A 22,169-nucleotide genomic window follows, 5' to 3' on the forward strand; every position below is an offset into this window, starting at 1 on the left:
CAAACACAATTCTGACGCAACCTTCAATGAAATTGAGTTTGACACCCCTGAACTAGGATGATAAAAAAATAAGGGCTTTTCCTTTCTCTAGTTTAAAGATCATTGTGACTGTTGCTGATCATTTCATGCATATTCTGTTTTTGGACAGCTTTGTTCTCTAATCTGTAATGTGTTTCATGCTGTTCCATTCTTCAAGAATATATTATTGGCCTCCTTGGCATCAAAGCTTTTGTGGTCCTAATTAATGGACCTGAATTCCCTGAACTAGTCTAAATTAAGTATAGTAAGAAGACCATTCTAAGTATTGGCCTCCTATGCTGTATTTCTTCTGAAGTCTGCTATATTCAGTAATTGTCTTTGAACCAACCATAAGACAGGCAGCTTTGCTAGCAATGCTCTTTCATTCTTCATTCTTTCTTTTCCTGGCATGCAAAGCCTGTTGCTTGCCCAGAAATTACAACCACCTCTTAGTTAGGTCAGCTGAGGCTCCTGATTCTCAGATTTTTGTCTGCATCCACTGAGCCGTGGAATTCACCCCATTCATCTCCTCATACTGATCCTTTTGAACCTGATAGTTTTGCATCTGAAGATTTCTCAGGCTATTGGATATCTCTCTTTGAGACCGTCCCATAATGCTCAAGTTTGGAACCAAACACCCATGCCTTTCTACCAAGAACAGATTGATAATACATTTTTTGGCCTTTGAGGTTCTGTAGTCTTCTGAATGTATTTATCAGACCCTCTAGCTAGAACTTGGCAAGATAGTAGGCTCCTTACCTTGAACTCAGCAGAATTTTCCCTCAGCATGGTATGTCTGTATAAGAATTTTTATTTCTATCTTAAGATGGAGTTGCTTTAAATGGTGAACCTGTAGCAGAGGCCCTTCCACTCTCTTAATGAGTGCATTTCCCCCACCTTGGTCATGATTTAGTCAGAATTTAAACTTTAAAACTAGTAGAAGATACAATCAACTTTCTACCTTAGAAAAAACTCTAGCTGCCAATGTAACTACCAAAAACATGGAACCAGAATACTAGTTAATCTAATATATTATTGTTTCACCAACCATCATTCCTCTGCTTCCAATCTTGCCAAAGCCAATTTCTGTGATACTTCTGTGATACTGACTCCCCGCTCCATCAATAATAATCTTGGAGTGAAAGAGGATGGGAGGAAAGATAAAAGTCAGGGATGGGAGGGAAATATAACTCTTGATTATGGCTTGGTTGTATACAAAAGCGTCAGTTGACTGGCCTGGGGTTGAAAGATATACTGCAGCATACTGATGTTACCAAACCCAGCAGTTTCATGTAGAGGTTGAAAAAGATTACACAGAACAATCCATTCAAGAAATGGTTTAAAGAGAGATGGAAATGGTATCAGCAGTCACATAATTGCAAACCTGACTTTGAACATTTGTGCCTTTAATTTGGTTTGTTGTTTTGCTTGTGGTTGTCATATAGTTAAATAACTTCCTCTTATTAGTAGACATTATGTTAAATGACCATTTAGTAAAATCTATACTAAGAGACCAGAATGCAGAAATCTGCTGCTTATTTTGTAGAAATCAAAATAAAGCAAACTAAAGCAGACTGGTCATCGGTGTTTCAAACAAAAATAGCATTTTCCAGTGTTGCAGTCTATTGCTGAGATGTGATGGGGATTGTTTTCATCAGCTCATAAAAAAAAGCTCCTTTGTAAATATCAGATTTTCTATTATTTTAGAGTCAACCCATTTGATTCAGTTTTGTCTGTGTGTCTCATTGGAGTTTTCTGCAGTATAGACGCTGGAAAAGAAATGTAATTAGAACCAATGTATAGGTTGGATGGTCAAGAAATATAATATAATATAGTGCAAGGGACTGAAGTTTTTTTGAACCAGAGGGCACATTTTAATTTAGACAGTATGTTATGGGCACTGGAACAAGATGGTTGCCTTGGTGGATATGGCCAATTTTTTAAAAACCCTGTTTACCAGCAATCAAACAACGCATTGGATTATGGTCTCCCATCTTTTTATAGAAGCTTTTTGAAAATGCAATCTTAAGGCTAGTGCTTTGCAACATGCTAGCTTCTTAATTGTTATTATTGTGGAAGAAATACTATTTGCCTGCAAACAAGAATTCGTGAGGCCACAAAGTAGACAAAGCAATGGAAAATGAAGAAGATAAAGTGCTCTGGGATTTTAGAATTAAAATAGAGAAGCACTTGTTGCACAACACCTGTTGACTTAACAATTATTACTCAGAGTCACAAAAACATAAAATCAGATGGAGCAGGGACCTTGGCAGGTTCATTGTATTACTTATGTAATTTCTGAAACTACTTGACTTCATAATAACTCTGGGAAGCATATTAACAACAATTTGAGACAGTATAACAGATAGGAAAGGCTGATAAGCATCCAGAGAGAGCAATAAAATCCACATAATGAGTGTAAAACATTCCTATATTCCACTCCCTCTAGGCCAAGGCCCGGGGGAGAACTTTTGTTTAGAGTTACTAAATGAGAACAGGGTACAGACTATACCTGTAGCTTATAGAAGCCAGTTTGACACATTGGTGCAACAGAGACAATTCCTGGGCTCAATTAAATGACCAAGTTTAGTCAATGGATTCCAAAACATACTAATTGTACAAGCAGAAACTAGAGGAGGTAGAAGGCCCCTCAGATAGTCAGGACCTATCTGAAGGCCTTTCTGTCACAAGTGTGTCCGTTGGAGATCTCAATAGTAATGATTTGATCTTTTCACTTCTGATGGAAAGTATGAAACTCTTTAATGTTTTGAATACAAAAAGTGAATTGTGACCCCAATATTTTGAGCATGATAAAGATCTTCTAGAGTGTGGATCTTGAGATAGAAGAGATGCAAATGCAAGATTCTTGTGTCCAAGCAGTATTTGGGGAATGTTGGTAATTATAATTTAGTTCTTGGACAATTTCAGTAAAGCTAACAGACTACACCCAGTAATACACCCAGTAATACAGAATCTTTCATTCTGTCTCTGGCACACATTCACCCTGCTTTTTAGTGTGCTTCCCCTGCAGGATTAATTATTGAGAGAATTGCCAGTTTGTAAGAAAAATGACCAAAGGTCATGAATTCTTCACACAGGGAAGGAGGTGCCAAGTTTTCAGCTCCTATCTTTGCTTACTCAGCAGTCAAATTTCCATGTCAAAGACTGTAAGCCTCTTTTGCTGAGAAGAGTGAAGAGTGGGTTAAGAAATGTGAAAGGATTGATTTGATCTCTTTGGAGTGAATTCACAAATCTGTCTCCAAAAATGTAATGGCAAGCATCCTTTTAAAGAAGTTTTTACTGGTGACTGAATTCTATCTGATGTAGCATTCAATCTTTCTGAGAGCACCTGACTTCTTACCTAATGAAACAGTAACACTCCTCTATTCATTAATCAAGGTTGATTTTCAAGATTCTGGTGCAAATCCTTTTTGGATGCTATAGATATTGATTTTTCTACAGGAGTGGGAATGACCTCCAATGCAGAGCTACAGTGATCCTAGTTAGCTTCAGTTGTGTGGTAACTATCCAAGAGTGATTGGTCTGGAGAATCTCTCGTTCCCAGTTTTCTAATCATGTTCCACCACACCCATACAACTCAACCAGTTCCAAAGCAGCTTCCAGCTAGTCATCTTGTTTCTTTTTTAAAAAAAGTTATTTGTCTTCATAACTCTAGTTTATGTTTAAATGCTTATCCTTGAAAACAACTCAAGAAATATTTTAAAAGGAATTGACAAGTAATAAACAGAAATAACAAATGTGACATTTGTCACCACTGGACAATTCTACTACATGAAATTTATGTTTGTAAGGTTTGGAATATCAAGTCTGGCTTGAAGTCAGCTGTGGGCCTACCAGTATCATTAGCATAAGACTATTTCTTCTTTTCATTTTCTTTTTAAAATCACTTTTATTAAAAATTATTTATGAAATTAAGATTGTATGTTGAGTGTCAGTAGCTTTTTCACAACTGGAAAAAGAATGCTGAAGCAGATGGGCTGGAGATGATTCAGGAATCCCATGCCAAATTTTTTCACCATTTTAAGGCTTTACAGAAGCCATCTGGTATGCTCCTTTTTAAGACTAGTGATCAAACATTGGAAGACAAATTTTAACTAATAGATGAGGGCTGCCTAGTGCCATTGAGCTAAGGGAAAAAAAGAAGGTCATGAAGTTAATGTGCTAATGTACATGAAAGGTTTAGATGAGTCCCAGGAATAACCAGTGTGAACAATCTTTTCTTTCCCATTATTTCGTTTAAGAAAGGGCATCAACATTGCTACTTGACTTGAGTAGTGAATTGTGTTAGTTTCTATTTGTTCCACAGTAACGAAATCTTGATTCTGTCTTGTTGAATTTGACCACACAACTTGTATACTGTAGCTAGCCAAGAGCTTAAAAAGGGAAGTAAATGTCTGTTTAATATTGTTCTGTAGAACGGAGCACTCTTAAATGTTTATGTTTGGGACTGGAAGGCAAGTCTTATTATTGGATTTCATATAACTAAAGCTATTACAGTTTCTACTGTTACTTAAATAGAATTTCTGGACCCTCAAGAATAATGTGTATCCTAGCAGTTTAACTACTCATTTTCCACCGTTAGTATTATATGAACTGCACATACAGGTGAAACTCGAAAAATTAGAATATCGTGCAAAAGTTCATTTATTTCAGTAATGCAATTAGTGAAACTAATATATGATAGACTCATTACATGCAAAGCACGATAGTTCAAGCCGTGATTTGTCATAATTGTGATGATTATGGCTTACAGCTCATGAAAACCCCAAATCCACAATCTCGGAAAATTAGAATATTATATGCAATCAATAAAGCAAGGATTGCACATAGAACAATATTGGATCTCTGAAAAGTATAAGCATACATATGTACTCAGTACTTGGTTTGGGCCCCTTTTGCAGCAATTACTGCTTCAATGTGGCATGGCATGGAAGCTATCAGCCTGTGGCACTGCTGAGGTGTTATGGATGCTTCAATAGCAGCCTTCATCTCTTCTTTATTGTTCAGTCTCTCTTCTTTCTCTTGGCAATGCCCCATAGATTCTCTATGGGGTTCAGGTCAGGCGAGTTTGCTGGACAATCAAGTACAGTAATCCCATGGTCATTGAACCAGGTTTTGGTGCTTTTGGCAGTGTGGGCAGGTGCCAGGTCCTGCTGGAAACTGAAGTCAGCATCCCCATAAAGCTCATCTGCAAAAGGAAGCATGAAGTGCTCCAAAATCTCGTGGTAGATGGCTGCATTGACCCTGGACTTAATGAAGCACAATGGACCAACACCAGCAGATGACATGGCTCCCCAAATCAACACAAAATGTAGAAACTTCACACTGGACTTCAAGCATCTTGCAGTGTGTGCCTCTCCATTCTTCCTCCATACTCTGGGTCCTTGGTTTCCAAATGAGATGCAAAAGTTGCTCTCATCAGAAGAGAGAACTTTGGACCACTGAGCAACAGACCAGGTCTGTTTTTCTTTAGCCCAGGTAAGACACTTCTGACGTTGTTTGTTGTTCAGGAGCGGCTTGACAAGAGGAATACGACATTTGAAGCCCATGTCCAAGATCCATCTGTGTGTGGTGGCTCTTGATGCACTGACTCCAGCCTCAGTCCACTCCTTGTGAAAGTCCCCAACACTTTTGAATGACCTTTTCCTGACAATCCTCTCCAGGCTGCCGTCATCCCTGCTGCTTGTGCACCTTTTTCTTCCACACTTTTCCCTTCAACATAACTTTCTATTAATGTGCTTTGATACAGCACTTTGGGAACATCCAACTTCTTTTGTAATTACCTTTTGAGGCCTTCCCTCCTTATGGAGGGTGTCACTGATGGTTTTCTGCACAACTGTCAGGTCAGCAGTCTTTCCCATGATTGTGATTCCTACTGAACCGACTGAAAGACATTTAAACGCGCAGGAACCCTTTGCAGGTGTTATGGCTTAATTAGCTGATTAGAGTGGGACCCTTTGAGCCTAGAATATTGCACCTTTTCACAATATTCTAATTTTCTGAAATTGGGGATTTGGGGTTTTCATGAGCTGTAAACCATAATCATCACAATTATGACAAATCACGGCTTGAACTATCTTGCTTTGCATGTAATGAGTCTATCTCATTTATCAGTTTCATCTTTTAAGTTGCATTACTGAAATAAATGAACTTTTGCACAATATTCTAATTTTTTGAGTTTCACCTGTATATAATTTTTCAATTGAAGTCTTGCATCATCCCCACCATGCTTCATGTTCATGGCAGCTTTTCAAACTTCCAGTCTAACTTTGTTATATTAAATATATTTATTTCTTGTTCCTTTCCAGACCTTCTATTTTGTACAGTAAAGATAGACAATGTAATCACTTAAGTCAGACAATATGGGTCCATCTTTAGTTGGGGTTAATCATCTTGCAAAAAATCTTGCATCAAATTGTATCCAAGCTAGAGTTATATCTGTTTTCAGCAGATATTGCATTGCAAAGGAGCAATTATAGCATGTATTTGTATATGATGACATATTTATAAGATTCATAAGCCAACTCATTCCAGAGGCTCTGTAGAGTGTACAAAGTCAAACAAATACAATTATAAACAGTAACAAACAATAATGGTGCAGATCTTCCTTTAGCTATTTTATCTTCAAAGGATTTCCATAAACACAAGTTTTAACTATTCTCTGGAAGGCCCTGAGAGTGAGGAGCATTCTTGCTATTCAAAAGGAGGGGAACAGTGATAAAAAATTACCACTTCCATGTAGCTACATTGGGCAGTCAGATGTATAAGATAGATAGAAGAACTCCATCATGAAGATTATTCTTCTTCTTTTGCCATATCCATCATCGAACATTGGTGATCATGTTGGCAATCCTATTTTTGTCAACAGCCACGTGAAAAAGTGCTGCTGGGTTTTGTCCAAACCAGTCCCTTAGGTTTTGAAGTCATGATGTTCTTCTTCTGCCTGGACCTCCAATTTTTCAATGCCTTCAATTTTTCCCTGGAGAATTAAGTGAAGTATGCCATATTTTTCTGGATCACATGTCCAAAATATTCTAACTTGAGCTTTTTAATAGTTTTGATGATTTCCCTTGGCTTTCCCAGGCTGCTTATCACCACCTATTTCTGATTTTGTCAACCCAGCTTAAACATAACAGCCATTTGTAAATCCACATTTCAAATGCTTCTAGTTTCTTCAAGTGGTTTTCTGTCTCTACTCCATGGAGCAGGATAAAAAATATGTAACATCTGACAAGCCTGACTTTTAGTGTTAGGCTCATGTCGTGACTGCAGAAGACCTTTTTTCATTTTCAAGAATGCTATTTGAGCTTTCTCTATCCTTGTCTTTACTTCACTTATCATGTCCAAGTTTTCATGTAAATTAAAACTGAGGTACGTGATCCTTTCAACTTTTTCTAGTGGTATTCCTTCCGAATTTATCAGTGGCAAATTAATGGGTTGTTTGCTAATGAACATGATCTTGGTTTTTGAGGTGTTAAGCTTCAAGCCGTATTTTTCAGATATTTCCGAGACTCTGTTGATGAGGAGCTGAAGGTCTTCATGCTTACTGGCAAGCAGAACTGTATCATCAGCATATCTTTTTTTTTTTTTTTTTTTTTTACAGGAGCGAAATGGCAATTTATTATTATTGCAATGAAAGGGTTGTTGCATCCCTTTCTTTTCAAATACATTTTATTTATTTCATTTTCATTTTCATTTTATACAATCACTTATATACTGTGCGTAACAAAAAAAAACAAAGAGAAAAAAAACAAACAAACAAAAAAAAAACCCCCCAACATAACATTTCAATCCCCCATACACCCTCTCTTCTCCCCCTCCAACTTTCATTTCACCCCTCCAGCATTCCCCTCTTCTACTTCCCTTCCCCCTCAGACATCTCCCCCTCCCTCCATCTCACCCTCTTTACATTCCCTCTCACTCCCTCTTTACTTCTCCCTCCTCTTTCCCTCTTCTCCTCGCTTTGGTGTATCCATCAGTTTTGTTTTTTTTTTTTAAAAAAAAGAATAAAAGAGAAAAAGAAAAAAAAAAGGAAAACGAGCCGCAGTATACAAGTGAATTCTTATTGTTCTAAGAATTGAAACTGTAATTCCACCCTCCCCCCTCCCCCCTATAATCCCCCCTCCCTAACCCCCTTACGGCTTCGCAGGTCCCATACCCGGCATAATTCTTTAACAAGCATTTGAGTATAATAAGGCCAGCTAACTTTAAAATTAAAAAAAGAAAAGAAAAGAAAAGCCAAAAAAAAAAAAAAAGAGAATAATAAAAAATACACACACACCTAAAAAGAAAAGGGAAACAGAGAAGGGTCAATAAACCCACTACGTTAACACAGCTTCCCATTATCTGTAAATCTTAAACAATGTAGCTCATTCCAAATTTCGATTATTTTACTACTTGCAGGGTTTCAAACTATATTAGAGCCAGGTAAGTTGATCAATTAGGATTCCCCAACTAAAAGTCTCATTGCTTTGTCTATCTATTCAAACCTTTAATTTCTCTCTTTTTTATCCGAATATCCAAACCTTTCTATAAAACCATTAAACTCAAGTACTTCTTTCATTTTTCATTTCCAACACCTCCCTTTCTATCCTTACCCACCTCCACATGTAAATTTTTTACCTTCCACCCTGCCTTTATCTATGTCCATATATATATTTTATCCGCGTCCATTGCTCCTCCCATATTTACTCCACTTTCCTGAAGACTCTCCGACCAATCTTTCTTGACCTTATATTGAAATAGCAACTCAAACAAATATCAGCTTGCATTCTAGCCCCAAGTAGTCTAATTAAGCTTTCGCTACCCTTCCCTCTCCCACGCGCCTCCCAACTCCATTCGTCCCAGACCACAACTCAAAAAGATCGCAATCTCCGCTCTCCTCACCTAAGAAAATAATTCATGCGCAATTTGAGTTAGAATTCAGACAAATCTTATATACAATATGTGTCCACAATCAGCAACGCTTCTTTCAGTCTCCATGTCTCATCATCAATACACCACTTTTCCATTTTATCCCAGACGGAGATCATAAAGCTTTAAGAACATCGCTTAGTCTTTATTCTTTAGTCTTCTGCCCTTCTGGAAGAGGAAAGCAACACCCTCTGCCTTGTAGCCACGTGTCTCGCTGTTTGTCTTCTCCTTCTCCTTGTCTCTCTCCAGGTCCGGATGAATCAGGAAGTCCCGCCTTCAGGATCTCGTAGTAAAATTCTCGGGCTTCACAGACAGAGTTAATGCGGTGTTTTTGGTTGCCAAATGTAACTGTAATACCAGCTGGGACTTCCCATTTGTATGGAATCTGAGAATTTCTGAGTTCTTCGGTTAAGAAAGCGTACTCTTTCCTTGTTCTTAATAATTTAAATGGTATCTCTTTAAAAACAATCAAGTCCTGTCCGTCAATTCTCAACCTCTTGCTGTAAAGCCTCTGTATTATCTCATTTCTGGATTCCCTTGTGGTAAAGTATATTATTATGTCCCTCGGAAGCTGTCGCTGTTTTGCTACCCAGGAATTCTGGCGGTAAATTCTTTGAATCTGCCAATCAAAGTTAAATCCCGGACTTCCCACCAAGCGGCTGAAAGCCTCAAAGAAGATCTGTTTCAAATTCTCCTGTTGGTTTTCACGCAGTCCTCTAACCCTTATTGCAAAGGCAGTCTTATTGTAATTTATCATGACAAGTTGTTTTTGAGCAATTTCCATTTCCTGTTGTAACGTTTGAATTTTGGATATCAAATTAAGGTTAGTTTCTTCCAAAAGTTCCAATTTGTCCTCCGCTTCAGCAATATAATCTGTCATGACTGTCATTACTCCGATCATATCCTTCTTTGCCTGAGCAATTTTAGCATCAAATTGATCATATAAATCCGATATCAGTTGATTAATTTCCTGTCTGAAGTCATTAAGCGTTTTGAGAAGAAATTCTTGTGTTAACAAATCTCCCGTGGAGGGTGTGGGAGGCAAGGGTAGCGGCTTCATAGCAGTTTTTAGAGATATGTTATTAAGGAAGCGCTTCTGTTTAGATTTGGGAGCCATTCCAAAGTAGAAATAAAAGACAAGCAATCAAGCGAGCCAAAAATCAAAGTCTCTGCTCCCCTCAGTTAATCTTTTAGCAATTAGTACAGAGAAGCCTTCAGGAGGGTAGGGCTGGCTAAGTACGTCACATCAAACACAAAAACTACGAGATCGCCATCTTGTGACGCAGCTAAAAAAGGAAGGGAGCCTTTTGCGAAATTGAAGCTGGTATTTTAGATAGTAATAAAAGAAATTCCTCAGGAATGGTCCCCGCCCGGATTGACTTTTAAATAGCTTAGCTTTGTCCTGGGGGGGGGGGCAATCTGCCTAGGCTGCAAAAAAGGCAGCGCGGAAAACTGGCCGGAGTAAAGGCTCAGCTAATGTTGAACCTCTTCTCCATTCACAGCAAAAAAAAAGCTATGAATTACAAAGAGATCCTAACGACTGACCTTCTCCCTGCCCCTTTCTGCCAGAAAGGGGAGATATCTATAGATCTTATAAGATATACGAACCAGAGTCCTGGCAGGAGCTTCGTTGAGCTCCCGACGGCGACAGGCTCCACCCCCCGAAGCCAATCATCAGCATATCTTAAATTGTTGATCTGAACACCATTTACTTTGAGGACAGCATCAATGTTTTCCAGTGCTTCATTGAAAATTGACTCAGGGTAGATATTAAACAACAGCGGAGATAGAATAAAACCCTGTCTGACCCCTCTTCGTATTTCTGCATCATCACAGTGTGGTGGCAGCCATGTGAACAGCGTGTGCACAGCTGTGTAGAAAGCAAAGGGAAGACTACTACACTATATATTTCCCAGGAAAATCATGTTAACCATGAAAATATATAACAAATTCACATGTGTGAGTGTCTCAAGCAGAAATGAAACTTTTTAACATTCTTGAATGGAAAGGAGCAAGATCTATAGCGGAAAATATATATTTCAGTGCAGGAACTGGAGTAGTTGTGTTAAGTGAAGATAATCAGAGACTTCTAATTCAATTGGCCAGTGTTCATTGGCCTGTTTTAAATATTTCAGTGGTATAAATGTCTTGCTTTACCATTTACAGTGTCTACTAGTAAGAAAATAGATTATCTGGAAGTAGTAAATAAAAATGGTCTATAAGCCTACCTGTGTTTTAACTTAAGATAAAGTCTCTGTTAAGCTTCTCTCCTAGTAATTTTGCAGACACAGGTATGAGTTTACTTAGCACCATACAAATGTAGTTTGTATGGCGCCATTATCCATTTTCCATTTATTTTGGTTTTTTTCAATTTCCCAGTGTAGTCTACAGCTCCTGATGATTTCCTCTGTAAGCCATTCAGATACTCCTTAGCTTTTTGAGATCAGCCAAAAGTTGACAAACAGTTGGTACTTAGATAGGTTAGTAATCCAGCTAAGCAATTATAAGTTATGATGTATCCATAGTATGCCAGAGAGGAATGATCCTGCAGTGACTAGTTTTCTTAATTGACTACATTTCAAGCTTGTATGAGGGCAATAAAATGTGAATGAAGCTTTATTGAAGAATTACAGGTCACAGATGCATCGAACATATCAAAATAAAAGACAATAAACAACTAAAGTGGCATAGCACTTATGCAACAGCACTTAATATAACCAGTAAGAGCAATCCCAAATTAATTTACTGTTAGCAAAGCATGAGTTCTCCAGCTATAGATGCAAACAGTAGAGTTGTTTGGGGACTCTGGTCTGCCAAGAGGAGCTTCACTTAAAGTTCATATGAACAACTAGGGAATGGCTTAATGAGCCATGTTAGCAGCTCTACAAATATCTCTATAAAAATTGTAGCAGACTAAACCGTGGTTCAATTATTCAGTAGTCCCAGAATGACAGAATAAATGCTTTCTACTTTAAGGGTTTTCTGGAATCTGATTTCCAATATGGTTGATGGTAACTCTCAAACTAGAGTAATGAGAAAAACTTGTAGGATTGTCCCTGATATAAAAAGTGTAGGGAATTATTGGCAACCAAGAGAAGGAATGAATTTGTGTGTATGCCCAGTATGCCCAATGAATGAAGGAATGAATTTTTGTGCATGCCCAAAACATATAAAATGTTACAAAGTCTCATCCTTGCTGGAGACTTGGAGATGGCACCGAAATGAGCAAACATTTTCCCTGGTTTGTGGGTTTAAAGAATGTTTAAGTGGCAAAAGGGATGCTTGAAAGAACGACCATTACTCCTTAAAATCTGATCCAAAAGATGCAGCCCAATTCGGAAGGTTGGCATTATTTTATGAGTGTACCTGGGTGAGAGTCACTTGTCTTCTTCTGTCTTGCCTGGGTAATTATGGCCTCTAGCAAGTTGCAGATTTTGGCCCACCTGGTTCAAATATACTTGCAAAACAAACAATTAAATAGAACCTACAATGTCATATACAGTCATTTAAAGTATTTAAAGTTTCACGGGTGTTCCGTCCAATTATTTGATATCAAACATCTAATATATCAAATGACACAGCCAAGATCAACCAGATCACACTCCATCTCATCTTCTTTCTGTCCTAATACTGGGGGAGGTGGGAAATAGGAATTTAAAGCTTTTTGAAAGGCTAACAGAGTTGGGAACATTTGAAATCCATTGCAGAAGGGAAATTGCCAAAGGAGGGGCACATAAAAGGCACAAGTCCTATATCCCATTAAATGACATTGCCTTATGGAAGGGATCTAGAATATGCCCACCTTGTAAGAGCAAATGGGACATTCCTTTTTGAACCCATTTCTGGTTGAAAAACATCACAGTATTACTTTAATATAAAAATAATGCTGGAATTTCGTTGGTTCAGAATAAGTGTTTTTGCAATTTGAAAAAATCATATTCCAAATAATCATGGCAAGGAATTAAAATGCGAGTCTGATTGATTTTGACTAAAGGGAGGGGCATCAAGAAACATATTTCAAAAGGTATAATGAAAGATACAAAATATTCTATCTAAATATCCTATTAGCGGAGTGGAAGGTGGAAACTGAACAACAGCAAAAACTGATAGCTCCTCCAGCCCCTCCCTCTCCAAACATTTTGAAGGCAAAACTGTGCTGAGAATTGATAATCATTGAAATGACCTAAAGCAGAAGAAAACTTCCAAATAATATGGTGAATTGTCTAGGCTTTCAAGCTGTTACCACATCTCTATGACCACTATTGCATTCTATTGTCAAGTGCAAATATGTGGAACAATCCTTCAAGCAACAGTCAAAATCTCTAAACACATGAAGAGACAATATGTGAGCCTTAGCCATTTTGGACAAAGACATTGAAATGCATAGGGATTGGAAGGTTTTGATTTCTAAACTAAAAGGAGTAACTGTTGGGCATGTCTACCCCAAACTGTAACAATACTATTGTTCCAGTCTAACTTAAAGACAACCTAATGAGCTTTGAATGTAGCAAGCTTTGAAACAAATTATTATTTTTGTTAAAAATTACAAGAACCGTAAGATGGTTTGCCTTGACTTTAACACATTTTTCCTGTGTTCATAGGAGGAAAGATAATCTCTTTAGTTATTCTTGCATTTGAATGACCATCTTAATACCTTGTTACAATATTTCAGAAGCTGCAAGGAGTCCAGCTCAGTTGTGAAAAGGTTACTGAAATGCAACTTTATTGTGGAGAAGAAATAACTGAATGAGATTTGTTATTGTGGTTGTTAATTCAGTGATTCCAGCATTTTTGTATATAATTGTTATATAGTTATGTGTATATACAAATATCAAATATATGTATGTTTTACATATCTGATTTGGTCACTTGCAAATGCTTTATAAAATAAAATGTGTATCATTTTATTAAGAGCCGAGGTGGCGCAGTGGTTAAATGCAGCACTGCAGGCTACTTCAGCTGACTGCAGTTCTGCAGTTCGGCTGTTCAAATCTCACCGGCTCAGGGTTGACTCAGCCTTCCATCCTTCCGAGGTGGGTAAAGTGAGGACCCGGATTGTTGTTGGGGGCAATATGCTGACTCTGTAAACCGCTTAGAGAGGGCTGAAAGCCCTATGAAGCGGTATATAAGTCTAACTGCTATATAAATATCATTTCTGCCTACCCATTTAAATTATTTCTCTTTCTCTTTTCTCTTTCTCTTTCGTTAGATTATGATTGAGTTTTGTCCTGGTGGAGCTGTAGATGCTACTATGCTAGGTAAGTACAATGAAGTTTCATGTTATCAACCTTTGGAGTATGTTATAAATAACTAGGTACTAATCTCTGTCTATACAGTAGATCATCCCATATCATATAGCTTATTACACCTTGGGCTTAAAACATTCCCATAATAGCCTGACAATAATCATACAGGAAATTCAGTGTATACAGGAAATTCAGTAGTAGGAAGATATATGCCATTATAAAGAAAGCTTATTTTCACAGATTTTCTTAAAATACAAATCAGGCAAACCTATTAACGTTGTGCTTTATTTTTGTGATCAGTCTGGGAATTACAGCTTCATCATGTAGAGTGAGTGGTTGCCAATGGTAAAAAAAGATAAGAGCAAATCTTTTTTTTTTAAAAAAAAAAGCTTCTTCTAATTATGAGGTTTAATTTGCTACAGCTGATTTTTCAAAGTGACTTGTAGTGATAATCTTCCTGATAGGAAAGAAAGAGTGTTGTGTTTTTCTGAATTTTAATTGCACAGGTTTATCCCCCCCCCCCCCATCCAACCATCTCCAGGACTGAAAAGGTGCTTTTAGAGAGGAAATCCAAATGAAAGAATCAAGCAATATTTCAAATTAAAACTAAAAGTTCAGCAGCCGCCCTTAAGGCAAGGGGTAATGAAGTTCTGCCTGCTTGGGGGTAACTTGGCATTGAAGTTGCAGATCTAAAGAAAGGGGTAAACTTTAACATGCAATTAATCGTTATACAACACTGATTCTGATCACGGGCAATGAATCCTAACTGTGCCCTTTAGTTTCAGGATGAACCTATCCTTTGGTCACTGCAAATCTTGTAGACAACTTCAGCTTTGGAAAGGACTTGAAATCCCAAAAAACACTCTCAGAGCCAAGTGTTGCTATCTTTGGAAACATTTTGAAGAATTATAATGCTGACAAAGGGAACATTCCCCCTATCCCTTCAAGCATGTCTTCCCTTTAAATGAATCCAATATCTCTACTGGAAGTAGGCAAAAAGAAACCAGCACTGAAATGGGAGCTTCTCCCTCCCTTTATTTAAGATGTTTTGCTGCTGAAAGAATGGCTGTCTTACTTAACAGCTCCCTCTTGGATTAGCCCGATTTGACATTCATATGAGGCCATGTTACTTAATGCAAAAGATAGGGAATGTTCTTAAATGTCTTATCTATTATGGTTTACCAAAAATAAAGTAATAAAAAATAAGGAAACTAGTTTCTATTACAATAACTGTGAGTCAAGGCTTTATTATTAGTCATCTGTAATAATTGTGCCTTGGAGAATTATATAATGTATTTATGTACATAAATATCCTTATCTCTTCCTCCAATGAACAGGCATCTCTTGGTATGCTAAACAGCCCTGTTGGCTTTCAGCCTTAAAGACCCATTCCCCCCACCCTTCCTGGGCAGTGGGCCAGAGTTTTGGATGAGCCTGTCCTACAAAGCTTTTGGAATTTGGCATATATGTGGTTGGCCTTGATTATTCTGTATTGTGGTATGACTTTGTCTGTTGACTATTTTGCAATTCTAAGTTTCTGTGTTTTTAACCCATGTAAGAAAGAAAGAGTTGGTGTTTGCAAGTTGGGCAGCCATATGAATCTTTTAAAGAAATAAAGTCGGTACAAATGTTTGAAAACAGCGCAGTGCTCTAAAAATCAATTACAAAAAACGTACCAAGTCAGCAGGAAATTCCATCTTCTAAAGTTTATGTTGCTTGTAGAAAGAATGCCTTTCTGAACACTGACTTATGCTTAGTACCTCTTATACCCATTCCTGCTATGGTGGTTCAGAAGACCAGAAAGATTTATGGTTATGAATTTGACCAAGGGATTGAGTAGACAATCACTTTTAGGAGGCCCTTGACAGAATAGATTTCTTTCAGCTTGAAATAGCTGCACAGTCTAACTCTTTTTCAATGCTAATGGATGGCTAAGCACTTATTTGTTTGTTATCCTTGTCATTCCACATAGGCCTTTATAAAGAAATAAAAACTGCAGGCTATCCTCCAAGCTAAGGATCACAAAACAACCTGCAAACACATACCACAATACAGAATAATCCTCCAATGAATTTTCCAAACTATTCCTCCATGACGCTAAAAATGTAAACCTATTTTGTTATCAGACTATCAGGGAGACTGCATCTGTTTCCCAACTTATTTCCCTGTTCCATACACTAATGGAAGTTTTGCTAGAAGTGAAGAGAAATTTCACCAGAGAAGCAGAAAATCATTTAGATCTATACTGTCCCTTCCATATTCAGATCACCATTTTCTTGCTTTGAAGTAAAAACGATAAAGTAGAAGAGAAGAGAAGAGAATTCTTTATTGGCCAAATGTGATTGGACACATAAGAAATTTGTCTTGGTGCCTATGCTCTCAGTGATGAAGTGTGAGGTTTTTTATCTCTTGTTTTTACCTGAGGTAAAACAAGAGATTTTTAAAAAATTATTCTTGCTATATGGGGCCATATACCCTTTTGAATTGCCTCATGATAGCCTCAGCCAGGATTTAATCATTGGGCTGGATTCAGCATCCCTCCAGTGAGGAAAAAAAAAGGGGGGGAGCTGTTAATATGTGCGACAAATGAAAAAGGCAGTGCACACTTTTATACAATATCTTAATTTTTTCAGTAATAATAGTATTTGAATTTTTACACTTTAAACCTGATTTTGCGCTAATTTACTTTAGGCCTGAATATTTTAAACTCCAGATTCTGAAAATGAAATTGATTTTTTTTAAAAGCTGTATTTAGTATGGGTGATAGATTTTACATATTAACATGAGTTAGCTATATTTAAGAGGAAACTGGCCATGGTCCCCAAAACATTTACAGATAGTCCCTGACTTACAACAGTTTGTTTAGTGACTGTTTGAAGTTATAACAGCACTGAAAAAAGTGACTTATGACCATCTTTCATACTTATGATTGTTGCAGCTTTCCCCAGGTCACATGATCAAGATTCAGATACTTGGCAACTGACTCATGTTCATGATGGTTACAGTGTCCCGGGTCATGTGACAGCCTCTTGTGAACATCTGACAAACAAAGTCATTGGAGAAACCAGCTTCACTTAACCATGTTGCTAACTTAACAAATGCAGGGATTCACCTAACAACTGTGGCAAGGAAGGTCACAAAATGGTGCAAAACTCGCTTAACAAATTTCTCACCTAGCAACAGAAATTTTGGGCTCAATTGTGGTCCTAAGTCATGTTTTTAGTTGCGAAGTTGTGTCCAACCCATCACAATCCCAAGGACAATGTTCCTCCAGGCCTTCTTGTCCTCTACCGTCCTCTGGAATTTAAGCTCCATTTAAGCTCACGCCTACTGCTTTGGTCATTCCATCCTGTCACCTCATTCTCTGTTGTCTCCTTCTTCTTTTGCCCTCAATCTTTCCCAGCATTAGGCTCTTCTCCAGTGGGTCCTTCCTTCTCATTAGAAGGACAAAGTATTTGAGTTTCATCTTTAGGATCTTTATCTTCTAAAGGGCAGTCAGGGTTGATCTCCTCTAGGACTGACCGGTTTGATCGCCTTGTAGTCCAAGGGATTTGCAGGAGTCTTCTCCAGCACCATACTTCAAAGGCCTCAATTCTTTGGGGCTCAACCTATATTGAATATGTTGGTCTTTATCATTTGTAATTTAATACTCAACTAGTTAAGCTTCAATTGGTTGTCACTCTCAATCGTGTGCATGTTATTGCTAATTGAATTTCAGAACACTGAAAGAGTCTTTCCAACTGTTTTATAGAGCTGGATCGAGGCCTGACTGAATGCCAGATCCAGGTGATTTGTCGCCAGATGCTGGAGGCCCTGAACTATCTACATGGCAAGAAGATTATCCATCGAGACTTGAAGGCAGGCAATGTGTTACTAACCCTGGATGGAGATATTAAACTTGGTGAGTAGCTCTTCAGTGAGAAATAGTTGTTATGCCAAAAGATTGGTTCTTGTATTCAGCAAGTATGAAAAGTAGGGAAGGGCCTTTTTTAAACAGTTGAGACTATTTTGTCGTGAAAATAGCAATCAGACAACTAGGCACATTTAGTTGTTAAATAATAGTCTTTTGTTAGCTTGGTCTTCCTCCAGCCTTTTTCAGTGATCAAAACTTTTTGGATTGGAAAAGAAGAATTTGCTGAATGTAATCCAGCAGCTTTTATTATTGATATCTGAATTTCCTTTCAATAAGTTCTTAATGTACAATCTTGTATTTAGAAAGTAGTTCCACTATTTAATAGAGCCCCCTCCTGAAAAAGCATGCATTGGATTGCATCCTTGGTGGGCTTTTGTCATGTTATTAGCCATGACAAAATGCGAAAATATTTTAACTGGAAATGTATTTCTCCGAACAAAGAAGACTAAATATATTCAGTCATGGGGCCAAAAGCTGCCAGAGAGAGGCCCCATGAAACAATGCGAATAAAATTCTTGTTCCTACTTCAGACTTAAGAGTATAGATTAGTTGCCTCTCGGGGATTTACAGCTTTTTATAATCCATATAACACAGATAATGTAAATGAAATTTACAGTGAGTTTAGACTTCATGAGCAAAATGAACATGGAACTGTTCTCTGGCACCAGATGGTATCCATATACAACTTTTTAAAAAAGAACTCATGTGAAAGGAAAGGAAGAAAGGCAGAGTTTTAAGATCAGTGTCTACATTTGATGATGTCCGAGGGAACAAGAATAGAGACTTTATTTAAGAACACAAATCATGGCACAAGAATAAATGGACCATTCTCACAATTGAATGGTGATTTCTGAACAGAAACTTGTATGGATTGTATTGAGCCTAATGCTTTTAAGCATGTTCATAAATAGTATAGAGAGAGTCAGCAGAGAAGTAAGTGTAAGCTTGTATAAATTGATAAACTTTTTTTTTAAAGAAAATGATCATTTTTAACTGACGCTTTGTATGGGAAAGAGACATAATCATATTTGCCAAGTGCTTAGTTTCATCTTCAGAACTTTAGTGCTTGCTGCTGATATCTCCCCTCCATCTCCTTCCAGAAAATGGTGTGTGTGTGTGTGTTGGGGGGAAACTTTGTCATTTTGTGAACTTTGTGGAATGTAACATTGCCTACAGTGAGAAAGACACAACCACCAAAGAATTTTCTTCTATTACTGGCTTAGACAGTATCTCTTTGTCCAAAAGGCCAACCTTTTCCATGCTGCCACATAAGGATAGCTGTTGTTCTAATGTTCTTGTTAGACTCTTAGGATTTTTACTCACTATCCCAACTCTTAATTTTCTAGAAATGGTTCCTTGGGATTGGATGCTTTTGTTTAGAACTCATTTCAAGGATTCTCCTTTATAAGCAGAAGCTTTTGATAATCGATTAACTCTAAATGAAAAACCTGTTTGCCGAGCAAGTTAATATTGGACTGGTATTTAGAAGAGATTGCTATAATCATATCCCTCAATAAATCAGGATTTGTCTTTTTCAGGAGCAGAACAGAAGTTTAAATTTTGCATTACGCATGGTGCTCTTTCATTATTTTTCATTGTGATCTTTCTTCTCCACCTGTCTTCACATCATCACCATATATTCATCTTCATCTTTGTCCCATTTTTGTCTACTCAGGGTAGAATTATGAGAGCTCCAGTTCTGCCAAGAACATAATTTCACAGCATGTGAATTCTCTGGAACAGCAGTTACAAAATCCAAAATTGGACAATATCTAGACTCCTTTCAGTCTGGTTTCAGGTCTGGCTACAGCACGGAAACCGCTTTGGTCGCACTGACCGATGATCTCTGGAGAGCCAGGGATGGAGGTCATTCCTCCATCCTAGTGCTCCTTGACCTCTCAGCGGCCTTTGATACCATCGACCATGGTATCCTTCTGCGACGACTGCGAGAGGTGGGGGTGGGAGGCACCGTTTTTCGGTGGTTCTCCTACCTCTCGGACAGGTCGCAGTTGGTGTTAGTTGGGGAGGAGAGGTCGACCCCTAGGCCCCTGAAATACGGGGTTCCTCAGGGTTCGGTCCTGGCCCCCCTGCTAATTAATATCTACATGAAGCCACTGGGTGAGATCATTCGACGGCACGGGATAAAACACCATCAATATGCGGACGATACACAGTTGTATCTGTCTGCCCCATGCCAACTCAGTGAAGCGGTTGACATGATGTCCCAGTGCCTGGAGGCTGTTAGGGTCTGGATGGGGGTTAACAAGCTTGTACTCAATCCAGACAAGACCGAGTGGCTGTTGTGTTTTCCTCCCAAAAACTTGGTCAATATTCCATCACTCAGGCTGGGGGGTGAAAACCTACGCCCCTCAGACAGGGCTCGCAACTTGGGGGTCCTCCTGGATCCACAGCTGACTTTAGAACACCATTTGTCGGCTGTGACCAGGGGGGCATTTGCCCAGGTTCGCCTGGTGCACCAGTTGCATCCCTACCTGGACCGGGAGGCACTCGCAACAGTCACTCACGCCCTCGTGACCTCAAGACTGGACTACTGCAATGCGCTCTACATGGGGCAGCCCTTGAAGAGTATTCTGAGACTTCAACTCGTCCAGAACGCAGCCGCGCGAGCGATCGTGGGTGCACCTCAGTACACCCACGTTACACCTATCCTCCGCGAGCTGCACTGGTTACCGATCAGTCTCCGGATACGCTTCAAGGTGCTAGTCGTAACTTATAAAGCCCTTCATGGTATTGGATCTGGGTACTTGAGAGACCGCCTGCTGCCAATTACCTCCCACAGACCCATTAGATCTCACAGGGTTGGCCTCCTCCGGGTGCCATCTACCAGCCAATGCCACCTGGCTATTACCAGGGGGAGGGCGTTCTCTGTGGCAGCTCCGGCCCTCTGGAATGAACTCCCCGCAGGGATTCAGACCCTCACCTCTCTCCAGGCCTTCCGAAAAGCCGTCAAAACCTGGCTTTGCCGGCAGGCCTGGGGGTGATGAGTTCCCTCCCCTCTCGACATGTATGGTTGTGCGACTGTTGTCCACTCTTATTATTTGTATTTTGTCTTTTATGTTCCCCCTTTTCTTCCCCTTGAATTGTTCGCCGCCCTGAGTCCTCCCGGAGAAGGGCGGCATACAAATAATAAAATACGAAATACGACAATTAGAAGTCCTGCATACAAGTTGATAAAGACATTAGGGTCATTAAAAGATTAATAAAAGCAGCAGTAGTAGGTGTAGGAATGTAAGGAGACACTGAAAGCTACTTACGAATTCAGCATTTTTCTTATTGTTCTGTGAGGGCTTGTTTATAAATCAATGCTTGCTATTCTTTTTGAGTTTCATGAGAATTGGCATCATTTCTATATGAGTGGAGAATTTTATTTGTTGATGTGGAAAGATGAGAAGGCTCACATGTCTTGCTTTGTATCATCTTTCTAGTGGAAATTTCTGGGAAGAGGTGGAAATAATACTTATGTAAAATCGAACTGTAAATTACTGTAGGAATTTGAATTTAAATAGCAAAGCCATGAACTGTGTGTTAGCAGGAGGGGTGTAAAGTTCCTGACAGTGAATTTTTACGTTATAGTAAAGCAAAATTTTGCTCTAACTTGATGAGAGATTTAGAAGTGTTTTCTTTACCACCCCTATAATTAGGGTTATCTAAAAAAAGCAAGTTAAGAATCCTGAGTTACTTTTCACATCTTTCTTAAATACCCGCCACGTTGAAATAGTCTGCCTTAAGAGAAAAATATTTAGCAATAATATGCTTTGTGGGTATAGAGTCCATCATTTGACAGTATCATTGTTTTTATATTTTGAACATGTTTCAGATAATTGGTATAGGCTAGACATGGGTAGAGTCAATTTCCAAATATGGAAATTGTAGCACAATAAGATGCAGAGAATCCTTGGTGTCCATCCAGGTTAAAATTTCTATTAGTCCTCTGTGTGCTTGCTTTGAAAAATAAACCAAGGAGTTATATAATTAAAGGTTGCCCTTTTAACTGCAATCCAAAACATTCATTAAAGACTTGAATGTGATTTCAACTC

The 22,169-nt window shown here is 38.5% G+C and overlaps 1 protein-coding gene across 1 annotated transcript in view; it reads left to right on the forward strand.

Annotated features, from left to right (window-relative positions):
* STK10 (serine/threonine kinase 10) overlaps nt 1–22,169 on the forward strand; it is a 97,044-nt gene that overhangs the window by 37,258 nt on the left and 37,617 nt on the right. The window contains exons 3-4 of the mRNA XM_032209331.1: nt 14,162–14,210; nt 17,950–18,099. Coding sequence (XP_032065222.1) covers nt 14,162–14,210; nt 17,950–18,099 — 199 coding nt within the window. The remainder of the gene's footprint in view (nt 1–14,161; nt 14,211–17,949; nt 18,100–22,169) is intronic.

Source organism: Thamnophis elegans, chromosome 2 (genome assembly GCF_009769535.1).
Source record: "Thamnophis elegans isolate rThaEle1 chromosome 2, rThaEle1.pri, whole genome shotgun sequence".
NCBI lineage: Eukaryota > Metazoa > Chordata > Lepidosauria > Squamata > Colubridae > Thamnophis > Thamnophis elegans.